This window comes from Halichoeres trimaculatus, unplaced genomic scaffold (genome assembly GCF_033239565.1).
Source record: "Halichoeres trimaculatus isolate MK-OKI-2021-1 unplaced genomic scaffold, fHalTri1.1 fHalTri1_scaffold_13, whole genome shotgun sequence".
NCBI classification, from domain to species: domain Eukaryota; kingdom Metazoa; phylum Chordata; class Actinopteri; order Labriformes; family Labridae; genus Halichoeres; species Halichoeres trimaculatus.
Genome location: NW_027437191.1, coordinates 10,131,478 through 10,144,313, shown reverse-complemented (window position 1 = coordinate 10,144,313; position 12,836 = coordinate 10,131,478). Strand labels below are relative to the sequence as shown.

At 42.2% G+C, this 12,836-nt stretch overlaps 1 protein-coding gene across 2 annotated transcripts; it reads left to right on the top strand.

Annotated features, from left to right (window-relative positions):
- Positions 1–1,916: 1,916 nt before the first annotated feature.
- On the top strand, positions 1,917–12,804 carry ccn6 (cellular communication network factor 6). 2 transcript variants are annotated; one of them, XM_074685959.1, is made up of 5 exons: positions 1,917–1,964; positions 5,684–5,960; positions 11,063–11,290; positions 11,803–11,975; positions 12,053–12,804. In XM_074685959.1, the coding sequence occupies exons 1-5, from the start codon at positions 1,917–1,919 to the stop codon at positions 12,332–12,334; spliced, it is 1,008 nt and encodes a 335-aa protein (XP_074542060.1). In that variant the 3' UTR covers positions 12,335–12,804. The 2 variants fall into 2 exon arrangements, with proteins under 2 accessions (XP_074542060.1, XP_074542059.1); XM_074685958.1 differs by having other exon boundaries at positions 11,782–11,975.
- Positions 12,805–12,836: the final 32 nt, after the last annotated feature.

The window sequence follows — 12,836 nt, the reverse complement described above, 5'->3', positions numbered from 1 at the left end:
TCATCATCCTCTGAAGGTTTGCTCCTTGGATAGTGACATTAAGGCACAGAAGTTGTTAAAGAATTGTTGGTAGTTTGATGAGCGTTCATTGGGATGAAATGTTACTGCAGTCAGTGGAAGCCTGAATGAAAGCAATGGATGATGATGATGATGATTATGATGAAGAGGAAAATGTTTGAGCCTTCAGGGTTAAAACAGTATAACAAAAAGAACTGAAATGACAGCGGAGTAAAAGACCAGTGACAAAGTGTGACAAAGATCACACAGACCCATCCAGACGGAGCAGCTTCCCTCAGGTACAACAGTGACCACTTCTGATCAGTGTGTCCACAGGACTTTGACCTGTTCACAGGTAAAACTAAAAACTGACCACTGGGAGAAATAAGCTCATTTGCCTCCTTCAATAATTAACCAGCTACTTTAAGAGAGGCCACACAGAGTTGGCTTAGGATTAATGAAACCTGTCACAAACAGTCAAATCTTCAGATGTGTATTGGCACTGTTAGGATGTGACACACTCATACCTTAAATTCCTGCCTGCGTTAACGACTTTCTGTTGGGTGACTCATTAGGCTTTCTTAAAGTCTGCACACGTTTGCAGAGAGCAAAGAAGTTTAGCCAGTTTTCTCTTCTAATAAATAATTGTGTTTTCTACCAGCTTCTTACAGAGAGGTCAGGTCACAATTGGATCACACTGAGGTTATAAACTTGATGTGATTATCATTTATATCAGACAGTTTCTCACAGAGTAACACAAGGAAGGGAGATGGGGGAAGCTGGTTTATAGAAAGGGGGAAGGCAACCATCCATCCACTCATAAATCTTTCACCTGTATATCAATCCAATCACCAGGTTTTCATCCATCCATCCATCCATCCATCCATCTCCATTTTTTCCTTCCTTCCTTTCTTTTCAACATTAGTCTATCCTCCCACCAGTTTTCATCAATCTGTCTATCCATCCATCATCCATCCATCTTCCTACCTCTTTTCCTTCCTTCCATCCATTCATACATCTCCCTCCCTTCCTTTCTTCCTGGACTATGTAATACAGTAGACAGGAACTGGTCTCAACCCATTTTTTTTTAATTAACCTCACAGGACCCCTCGAAGGTTTATGATTACAGACCCATAAAGTCCATTAAGAGAAGTAGACCATGATAACACTTCTGACAACCTGCACAGGTAAAGAGCTGGTCCCAAGTTTCAAGGACTAGGAGAAAAAGAGAGATATGGAGAGGGAGGGCATACTCCTCGTGGATAGTTAATGACTTATGTTGGAGTCGGCCCCAAGTGGCTGTTGAAGGAAGGGCAGTTTTGCCTGTTTGTGTTGGCTTCATTTCTCAGCCCTTGTGTCTCTGCCCAGTCTAAATGTGATCTCACTGAGGTGCTGGCTCCATGTGGATGAAGCTGACAGGCGGCTCTAAGAGGAACCTCTTCACTTAGAGTAAATAATGATGGAATGTCAACTCAAACACGTCAGTCCACACAGTGAGCACACAGTCAAGCTTTAGAAGACAGAAGTGCTCATCAAAGATGGAGGAAGATTCTTTAAAAGTATCTGACAGAGCGCTCCAAAGCAGCGGTCTCTCACAGTCTGAATTCAAGCAGAACTCAGATAAATGTAAGAAAGGTCCACAGACTGAGAATAAACAAGGGGGACTGGACTTGAAGGCCTCCGAGCTGCTCAGCAGTTATGAAGACAAATATTTCCCTTCCAGATCAGTAAGGCGGGGAAAGGTGTGTTTGGAGAGGAGACAGAGGGGCGCTTTGTCCCCTTCCCAATCTCTGCCTCCCCCCCTCTCCTGAGTCCTCTCCCCCTCTGACCGTGCCAGTCTGCCTCCCTAAACCCCACCTTCCAGCTCCCTCGTCCCCCTGCGCCCTGCTGGAGCTCACACAGACCTCCTCACTCAAGAGATGCTATCGCTCCTCTGCCATTCCCTGCTGCTCATCCTTGCTCAACAGGTAAGAGGAGCATTATCCTTTTCTTTTCTCACAGACAGGTGAGGGCACCCAACACCTGAAGCTGGGGTGAGATGTTTGGGAAATCCTGGTCTCAGAGATTCAACAGAGGTTAATCCTTCTTTAGGAAAGATGAAGGAGGTTTTTGTTTTTCTAGAATTTGTAAATTCCTTGTATGACCTTCAAACATTCATATACATAATGATCTGATGCTGGTCTCTTTCTCAGAAGTAGAAACTAAAGCAGAGGGAAGTAAAGTCTGAGATCTTTGTATCTAAAGCTGCTCTGGACCGTTTTCACACCATGAAATGAGCTCATTCAGTAAACCTGGCAGGCAGGCTTCAGATTTTTGGCATAGCCCTCCGTGACCCTTAGAGGAACTGAGTAGTAAGAGGATTCAGAGCACAAGTAGCTCAAAGCAGTGACAGAATCACAATAAAGAGACACAAGAAGAAATATCTGATTTGCAGGAGCATGTGGAAGCTTTTTGTTTTTTAAATGTTATTTAACCGCTCAACAGAGAAAGGGGATGGTGTTCAAAAATAAGCCCTTTACAGAATAAATTTATATAAAATTATAACTCTGACGTTGATCAGACACCATTTGTTCACCACTCACATCTCTTTATGAAAACTCCAAAGCTCTAAAAGACACAAGATGCTGTCAAAATCTTAAGATTCATTTCAACAAACATTTAACTGTTGGAGCCAAAAGCTGTCTGATGCTAATCTCATTTAAACTGCTGTTGTGTACAATGTATTTGTAATGTGACCCGTCAAACAGGGTCAAAGGTCAAGTTGTTAGTTTGATTTAAACTGTGATAAAAACTATCGACTGATTATCTTTTGCCTTTCACCGTAAAACTAATCTAAAAATGGCTTTACAGGATGTCAGGACTGAGCTTAAAAATCCAGTGTTGTGTTATGATCCAGACCCTGTGATCATTCAGTTACAGCCATAGACTGTATATAGAGTGGACAGCGTGGCTCCATCATTTACCATTGTACAGTTTTGAAGCCAAAATACTCCTGTCACAGGTGCAGCCATTGGCAGCAGCTGTGCAGCTATAGTCTGAGCAGTAGAGACTGTGAGGGTGACAATTTTTTTTTTTCTTTTTAGAGTCTAATCACTTCTTGACTTTGCCCCCCAATATATTTTACAATCTCTGAAAAAACTACACAAGAACAGCAGCTGTCAATCATTGTTAAACATGACGTACAACCTTATTTTTAACCTCAAAAACTATTGAAAACAAAACTTTTCAGAAAAAAGAGGACTTGAATACAAGACAGCCTAATGATATCTTCAAATCACCACAGCAATCAGACGTGAGAAACATTCCCACGAGGTGTATCAATTTTTTCAAGTTTGACCACAGCCCATCTGGAATAACTGGGGAGATGGATTTTTGACATATACTGCAGCCAGCCACCAGGGGGAGCAGTTTTTGTAGAGCCCTCACTTCATGCTGAGCAAGATGACATCCATTTTTTTTTTTTTTTAACAGTCAATGGTTACAGCACAAAGGATGTGCTCCATTTAAAAAGTTAATTTCACTTGTAGCTAGCATGCAAAGTGAGAAGACAGAGACTGGAAAGGGTCAGGTTTTGTTACTGTCACTGTTCAGCTTCATTCTGTGAAATAATTTAGCTAACTTCATGGTTTATACTTTTTCTAAAATCTATCTCTGACTTTTGAAAGCTGAAACTCTGAACACAACATGAACCGGACCAGGTTAGCTTCGCTAAGTTAGCATGGTGATCTATCGGTTTAAAGAGAGCCAGCTTATTGACTCTGAAAACTCTGAGTTTAAATTAACAGACCTGAAAATCTGGCCTCACAGTTCACTCTTAAAGTGTTTATGTTGAGCATAATTCAGGGCTGAAAACTAAAAGACATCTTCGGGAGCGTCTGCCCTCACACTATCTTGGCGGTCACATGAAGTCATTCTCAACTCCTCCTACTACTACTTCCTGAATTCTCATGCCAGGTATTTTATTTGGGGCAGGCTGAAAACTTCTGGATAAAGTTGGGATTGAAAACTTGACTGGTTGTGTTCACACCTGCAGCTCATCTTAAGAAATTCAGGAGTTCTTCTGTTTATTAAATGTCTAACCATGTAACTAGTTAATATAAACTTTAGACAGTGTGTCTCATCCCTCATTTCAAAGCACCTTCAGTCTGTTTGGACTTATACACTTACAGCTACAGTCTCTCAGAGTTTAAAGCTTGGGCTTCAGGGTGAAGGTTGAGATTGGTCCAAAGTGTCTTTCAGCTTCTATAGGAATCCGTGTGTGTGTGTGTGTGTGTGTGTGTGTGTGTGTGTGTGTGTGTGTGTGTGTGTGTGTGTGTGTGTGTGTGTGTGTGCGTGTGTGTGTGTAGGAGAGAGAGCGTAAAAATGGGCATAAAGCCAACATTATGAGGTTTTTCCAGAACCGACATCAGCAGGTCAACAAGGCTCACATTATTTTCTATAAGGGTCTGTCTCTGGAGATACTTTCTGTTAAGTGGGCATAAAGCTAAAATAATAATCTCAGTGTGTGAATGATCTGACTCTCCCAGAGGACTTTGATGCAGCTATTGCATCCAGTTTTGCTGCTGCTGCAGGCTTATTCAGAAAACTGATAGTAAAACCTCTTAAAGTTGCTCATAGTTTTTAAAAGACCCACATTTTCTTTTAGTTATTTCAGGTTTTAGAAGTACTTGCAAAAGTGTGTTCCTGATTTCTAATCATCTTCATCGGATGCATGTGTTCAACCAATTCTGACCGCGAGACAGGGATGGAGCCAGGATTTCAGTTTTGGATGGGCTAGACAAATTTTGGCTAGGCCTTTAGTTACAAAAGTTTGTAGATCATTAGTTTAATTTAAAAAAAGCTTGCAATTCACTACTGGTGGTTTTAAGCAGATTTGGTTTTTTATTTTTTAATTTCCTCACCTTTAATTGCAATTTCTTGACCGTTGTACATCAGACAGATGTACCTGCAATCCCTCTCCATGGTACTAACTCCTACTGGCCAAATAGTGGCTCTCTAGTGCATCAGTAGACTGCACCATATGGTGTTCCTTTTACTTTAAGCTGTAAGAGTGGGGACATTAACCACGGTGAAATAAAATGAATAAAAATCTACAGTTATTCCCGAAATAATGTTCTGATCCCACCCACATAAAGTTGAATATTTTTTCCCTAACAGTTTATAAAGCATGGCTCATTTTACAAAGTTAAAGTATCTAATACTCATAAAACGAACATAAAGTGACGAAATTTCATAATTGTCTCTTTAAACCCATTTCAAAAAATGAATACACAAAAATTAAAAGAAAAGTTTCTGATGGGCCTCTTAAAAAGTAGGTGGGCCTGGGACCTTTGGGCCCACCAATAATGCCACATCTGCCACAAGTATGCATAAAGTTTCATTGAAATGGATGAAAAATCGTCCTCCGAAAGGTTTGGGAAACACATGAAGATGATCACAGGGCAGAGCTTTACTGGAATTAGATTATCTTTAAGCTATTTGAGGTTGATTAAGCGTTTCCATATTTGATCCACAGTAGCACTGACTTGAAGAATACACTGGCTTTTTCTAGCACTTACATCCCACTCTTTACATGAAAGCAAGGTATTCATGCATCAGGTGTTAAGCTTCCTAAAACCTCATTTTCCCAAAGAGGTCAGTGTTTTAGTCATTCATACCCAGTCTCTGTCCTCCTCCTCCTCCTCAGGGCCTCAGCAGGGCTCAGAACCATGGGCAGCTGGCTGCACGAGGCGGACGAGCTGTGACCGAGAGGCGGCAGTTCTGCCAATGGCCCTGCAAGTGCCGGCAAAGACCTTACTGTGCCCCAGGAGTGAGCTCGGTCCTGGATGGCTGCGGCTGCTGCAAGAGCTGTGCCCGTCAGATCGGAGAGTCCTGCAATGAGAGGGACGTCTGCGACCCTCATAAGGGCATGTACTGCGACTTCTCTGCAGACAAGCCCAGATTTGAGGTCGGGGTGTGTGCATGTGAGTGGATCTCATCTAATCAGAATAAGTTACGTTTATGAAATCAAAGATCACCTTTCATGACGAAGCTTCCTTTCAATTCAGAGACATCAGCTTGTTCAGTTTAGAAACTTGTCATGCATGGTGGCTTCACATGATCTTGTTGCATGAAGAGTCAATGTGTAAAAATGTGGCCTCATTTACTGAGTGCAGCCACAGCTAACTATTAGCTGAGTGATTTAACTCCTAATATGAACCACAAAAGTAAGGTCTTAAAATATTTAAAGGCCTTGTTTAGGAATGTGGGAACTGCTGTCAGTCTGGAAAAAAACTGGTATCCTAAACAACAATTTATCCCACTTATTCTGAGTAGACCATAAATTTCCTGATAGTTGTATGAGAGTATTGGTATTTCCCTGGTGTCTGAGAAATGGAAGTTTTTGCAGTAAGATTTGCTTAGAAAGGGGCTAGTTTTTCCCAAAATTATTCACAATGACTCATTAAAAGGTACACAAACACAGGTGCACAGACAATTTGTTGTGTGGAGAATTTCACACTTTGCATGAACTTTGAAAGCTAAACTTTTAAAGACGCTGTGAGGAGGATCTTTTTGAATTAGACCGCCTTGCCACCTTCTGGCCCAATGTCTCAAGCATACTGTGACTTTTGGCAACACGTGTGTTTGTTTCGGAAATGAATGGAGATTGGATTGAAACAAATTTTCTTTGTTCATGACAACTTTTTACCAGCTACAACCTGCTGAGATCAGGTATTTATCCACAGTTATGTAGTGCTACAGTTTGAAATGTGACAAGAAGCAAACTGTTTGCTTAGTGGCTGTGTATATTTAACCCTACTGGCAGCTCTGAGACGCGCTCGTACTGTGTAATTATAGAGAATCCAGGTCACATCCTGCCAGGGCTCGTCTACCAAGCAGAGCTAACGTAACCTCACTCTTCATTTTATTGATAGACTCTCAAGTTTGAACAGACCACTGCAGAATAACTGCTGACTGTGGGTCAGGCTAATTAGCTTTTAGCTCAGACTGTAGCTCTCTCCTGTTTTGCTTTCTTCTGCTCCTCTGTCCTTTTTCTGACTGACAGTTAGGCTCCTGTGTCCACCATCACTACAAAATTAATCACAGAAATTGTTTTCAGCGGAGAAAACATCGATCTCTCTTCTAACTTCTAAACTTCATCAGGCTTAGCAGCGCAGTAAATCAGTCTGGTCCTACGTTGGTTCTGCTAATCTCATCTTAAAATGTAGATCAAAATTAGGCACATATCTCATTCCTCACAGCCTTTTTAATTTTAGTTGCCACAAAAACTGAGAAGTCAAATAAAGTTTTTTTTGGCTGATGTGGTCATCAGATAGATCGTTTCTTTGCAGAGCTCTTCGATTTAAACACTCCTTCACACTTATGTAAGGCCTTCAGATTAGATTGAACTGTTTGTCTTCTGTAGTAAATGAGTACCAGTTCTCGTGGAGCTCTCTGGGGAGCATCCTGTTTCCACTGATCACCTTGGGAAAACAGAAGCCACTCCTTCACTTCTTGGTAAAAGGCTCATGGCAGCACGCCTGGAGTTTGCCGAAAAGCTCCTGGAGGACTCTCAGGCCCCGTTTACACGAAAACGTTTTATCCGAAAGAGCTAAAATGCAGTGAAAGAAATATCTTTGTTTATACCGAAACAATGAGGGACTGAAAACGCTGTAGTAAGCATGCCAGGCCTGTAGTCGGGGCTATAACTGTCTTGCCCAGAAGCCGCTTTTGGAAGATCTCCACCGAAGTAGAGTTGAGCTGATTATCTGTTGTATTGGGGAATACTAAGTGCAGAAGTGGAGCAACAGATGCACATTTTGCTGAAAGACAGTCAGCAGATACAGCAGCACAAGCTCAACATGGTAGTTTGTGATGATTGTAACAGTGGTACTGTTGTCCTGTTGTACGTGCTAGCACAAAGCAGAGTATCTCGTCAGCGTTTCCACTGAAAACGCTCGCTTACTGTTTACACGGCTAGGTGTCGGCAGCGTTTCAGAAAAATCCCACTCTGGAGGCCGTTTTCAAAAGTTTGCGTTTTAGGTCGGCCAAAACTCAGTTTTCGTGTGAACGTGAGGCTGAAAAGCAACAAAACTTTTGCATTTCAACCTAAATGTCCTAAAACCGTTGTTGTGTAAACGGTCTCTCAGACCATGAGAAAGAAACTTCTCTGGTCTGATGAGACAAAGACTGAACCCTAAGGTGTGAAAGCCAGTCATCATGTTTGGAGGAAACCAGGCACTGCTCATCACCTGGACAACACCATCCCTACAGTGAAGCATGGTGGTGGCAGCATCATGCTGTGGGGATGTTTTTCAGCAGCAGGAACTGGGAGACTAGTCAGGACTGAGAAAAAGATGAATGCAGCCATGAATAGACATTCTAGATGAATAACCTGTCCCAGAGCGCTTTTGACCTCAGACTGAGGTGACAGTTCATCTTTTGGCAGGACCACAACTCTAAGCACACAGCAAAGGTATCAAAGGAGTGGCTTCAGGACAACTCTGTGGATGTTCTTTGGTGTCCCAGCCAGAGCCCAGACTTAAATCTGATCAAACATCTCTGAAGAGATCCGAAAATGGCTGCACACCGATGGTTTTAATAAAATGCAGTGTGGTTCTATCAGACACAGCTTTCCATTGTGTCCATTTTCACTTTACATGATGCTATGGATAAATGATTCCACTCATGTTTGTTGCTTTAAGCCCGTGCTTGTGGGCTGTGGTGGTTTCTGCATCTCCTACTGAGACACATTTTTCCCTCTCGGCTGCTCGCCTCTGTTTGAAATGCTAAAATAAATCAGCCATGCTGCTGTAAGCTGCAAGAGCCTCATAAGGGGGGAACGCACAAGCAAGTTCAAATCCAGTTTGTGGCCTCTTTCCTTCAAGTCACTTCCCAATCTCACCCTGTTTCATACTCTATTCACTGCTCTGTCCTGTGATTAAAAGCAGGAAAAGTCACAAAAATGTAAAATATATGCATATTTATGTATATTCTTCACTCTTTTTCTTAACTTTTATTTTTAAATGAACATGATGATTTTTTTTTTGTCTGTAGTAAAGGTGATACAGCATGGCCTCTATTTGCTGCCTGCTCCATCACAGCCTCAGAGAGAAGTCTTGACATCTATGGTTCACACTGTGTCCATTGTGTGACATGGGCCCATAAAACATTCTCCCAGTGAAAAGGCGAAACCATGAAGTGCTGAATGCATATTTGGGAGGTTTTAAAACCCACTGGATTTCACCCGCTTGGGCCAAACCCATTTGGAAGCATAGAGGCGATATTTTATGAAACTTTAATATGTTCAGGGAGCCAAGGATGACAGACAACAGAAAATCTCTGACATACTGACTCTAAAGCATCTTTAGAATAGTATCCAAAGATGCTATGAGAGGACATTTTTTGGACTTTCTGAAGATGGAAACTCGTTATTTAAACTGCTGGATTTGAGAGTTAAAAGACAAATACTGATTCAACTAAAAGATGTTCAAGAGATGCCAGACCAATGGCATCTGAAGCAGCCTCTGAGGTGTTTATGTCCAAGAATGTTAACTTCAGTTTTTTGCCTGAGTTTAGCAAAAGGGACATCCTGCACATCCAAGATTTTTACATCTTTGAGGCATGCTTCCCAATTGACCCATTGGTTTCTTCTGGCTTCATTGACAGATACACTTGAGTGTCGTATGCATCACAGCAATTTTTAATGGAGTGTTTCCTCATTATTGTACCAAGATCAGGCTTAAATAAGATGAAAAGAATTGGTCCAAGCACTGAGCTTTGTGGAACTCCATAACTAACTCTGTAGTAAACCGAGGACTTACTGTTGACATAAACAAACTGCGATTGGTCTGACAGATATGATTCAAACCAAACTAAAGCAGCTCCTGTAATGCAAAGTAGTTTCTTCTATTTCAGCTGAACGTTCAAACAGGATGAAGTAGTTAAGTAGTTCAACATTCACTCTGCTACTTCTCTGCCTTGGGGGAGCTGTACAAATTTGACTGTGTCCCTGCATCTCCCTCATTTTTTGTGTGTCATTTTGAAGTTGATGACTGTCAGGGATAGAGCCTCAAGCAGTTCCCAGGATATCACATTGATATTTCACATAAGCTGGTGTTTGAAGCTTTAACTTTAACAGCTCTATGTCAGGGTCAAGATTCATCCTGGTTTGACATTAGGCTAAAGAGCATGTTTTAGTCTGACACTTCACAGGTTTGGTCAGCTCTAAATCAACAAAGACAGGACAAAGTTCAGGGCGCAGCGAGCTATGAGTCTGTCACCACAGGTATAATCAGGGACCATCATCAAGGTGCAGCACAAGGGCTCACTTTAAGAACAGTACGAGTGTGTTTGCAAAACTTTTATTTGAAGCCTAAAAATCTAAATATGGTCACAGTGTGCAAAGAAAGAGTGCTTTGTTTCTTGACTTGGAGACTCTATTTAACCACCTTTGCCTGTGTGTAAAACCTTCCCCTTACCTTAGTAGATCAGCAGGTCAAGTATAGGAGCTTTGCATCATGGGAGAAATGAGGCTTACGCATCCAACCACTGTAAACAACCAAGAGATCACACAGATAGTGAAATGTTTGTAAGTTTAAACATTTTAAGGTTTGGTACAACAGTCCAGTTTCAACGCACAAATTTATTCTTTCATCAATAAATATGCTTTCTGGACATTTTTGAGTCAAATCTTGCCCAAATTCTGAATTTTTTCCCTTTAAGTTCTGACTTTAAAGTAGTCAAACTTGTTCCCTTTAAAGTCAGAACTATGAATTTTAAGTGAAACTTTGTTTTCTGATGGACCTCACTTTCCTCTGTAAATTTTGAAGCCATAAATTAAAAAGAAAAAAAAAAAGCAGAGAAAAACCGGAGCAAAATGTTCAAGTTGTCACTGACTTCAACTACAGTATAACTAAACTAAAACACAATCTAGCGAAAAAGCAGCAAAAGTGTCTATTCAAGGATAAAAGCCTTAAACAACATCTTTAAAATCATGAATTTAGTCTTTGTGTCAGCGTAAATGAAACATTAATGAAAGTGTCCTCAGTGTTTGAGCCCTGACGTCTCCTCCTCGTGTCCTCAGACCTGATGGCGGTGGGCTGTGACCTGAATGGGGCCCACTATGAGAACGGAGAAGCGTTCCAGCCCAGCCCCCTTTATAAGTGCACGTGCATCGCTGGAGCCATCGGCTGCACCCCTGCATTCATTCAGAAGCCTGCAGGTCTGTTAGGCCCCGCCCCTCTGATGGGCAACACGCCAGCTGGCCTTCGAAGCCCAAAGAAGCACCAGCAGGACACCACCTACATGTCAGGTGAGCGTTTGCAGTGTCGGCCTGGAATGCTAACTACTGAATGAGGAGGGGAGGGGAGGGAGGGGCATTCATTACTGTGGGGAGAGGGGGGGGGTGAGGCGTGGCTGCCTGTGGTTAAACTGGGGTAAACAGGGAGATGGATGGTTCCAGTTAGAAACAGCACGAAGGACCTCTCCCTCTTTTTATTAAAAACAGCAGAGGGTCTGCTCCGACACATCACAGTTTATTTGTTTTTGTGTTCAACATCAATCTAACGCTTCACAACAATGAAGAGCTTAATACTTGTAGAAGAAACAAAAACAGTGACGTCTGGGGCTGAGAAAGAGCCACAGTGTTAGCTCTGTAATACATTGGAGACTGAAACAGTCCCTAAAGGGGCAGACCGCGTAGTTCTGGTTGATTCTGACCTTTACTCTGGCAGTAATGTGGCACACAGAGGGGTCTCTGTCGGGTGTTGTTGACACAGTGCCCTTTAACTGTAACACTGAAAGCTTACAGGGATCCTCCTTTAGCCTGGAAGAAGAACTGTCTGATCCAGACCACCCCCTGGAGTCCCTGCTCCAAGACCTGTGGCCTGGGCATCTCTGTGCGTGTCAACAACGACAACGGCAAATGTGAGATGAGGAAGGACAGACGCCTGTGTCTGCTGAGACCGTGTCAGAAGAGTGTGATGAAGAGCGTCAAGGTGACAAACACACACAGACTGATGCAGTCTTAGTAAAAGAAAAACAAACAAATAAAAACTGTATTATCCCCTCGTAGGTGCCAAAGGGGAAAACATGCCGGCCTAAGTTCCAAGCCAAAAAAGCAGAGAAGCTGACCCTCTCAGGCTGCACCAGCACCAAGAAGTTCAAGCCCACGTACTGCGGCGTGTGCACAGACAAACGCTGCTGCGTCCCAAACAAGTCACGCATGATCAAGGTCAACTTCACCTGTAAGGGAGGCTCCGACACTCAGTGGAAAATGCAGTGGATAACATCCTGCGTGTGTCAGAGGAAGTGCAACGATCCAGGTGACATGTTTTCTGAGCTGCGGTTACTTTAACGGATCGGTTAAAGACGTCCAGAGACATGAACACAGGAGACGAGCCGTGCTGTGTCAGGATACAGACTGAACACACGCAAACTCAGGTAAAAATAAACATCTCCAGGAGAGGACAAGCGCTTCTGGTCATAAAAAATACAAGATTACATATATTTTTTAAACATCAGACCCTTTTTTATACCTTACTTTGTCAATCCCTTGGAGGTTGAACATGTTTTTAAAATTACTTCAGGTAGATTTAATCTTTAAGGTAAATCAAGACCTGCAACTCCTTTGTTTTGTGAAATTGTGAAGACTCTACCCCTTAAGATGTTGTTCTATGGGGAGCTCTGAGAAGTTGCGTCCTAGTTCAGGGCTGCATTTCCAGACAGATTCTATGAGTTATTATCAGTAATTTCAAGCCTTGCTTAATTTCACCACTGCTAGCTGACTCATTGTGCTGTCAAACTTTGAAATATTGAGATATCTAGAACCAAAATGTGTAAAAAGTCTTTCTTAATGG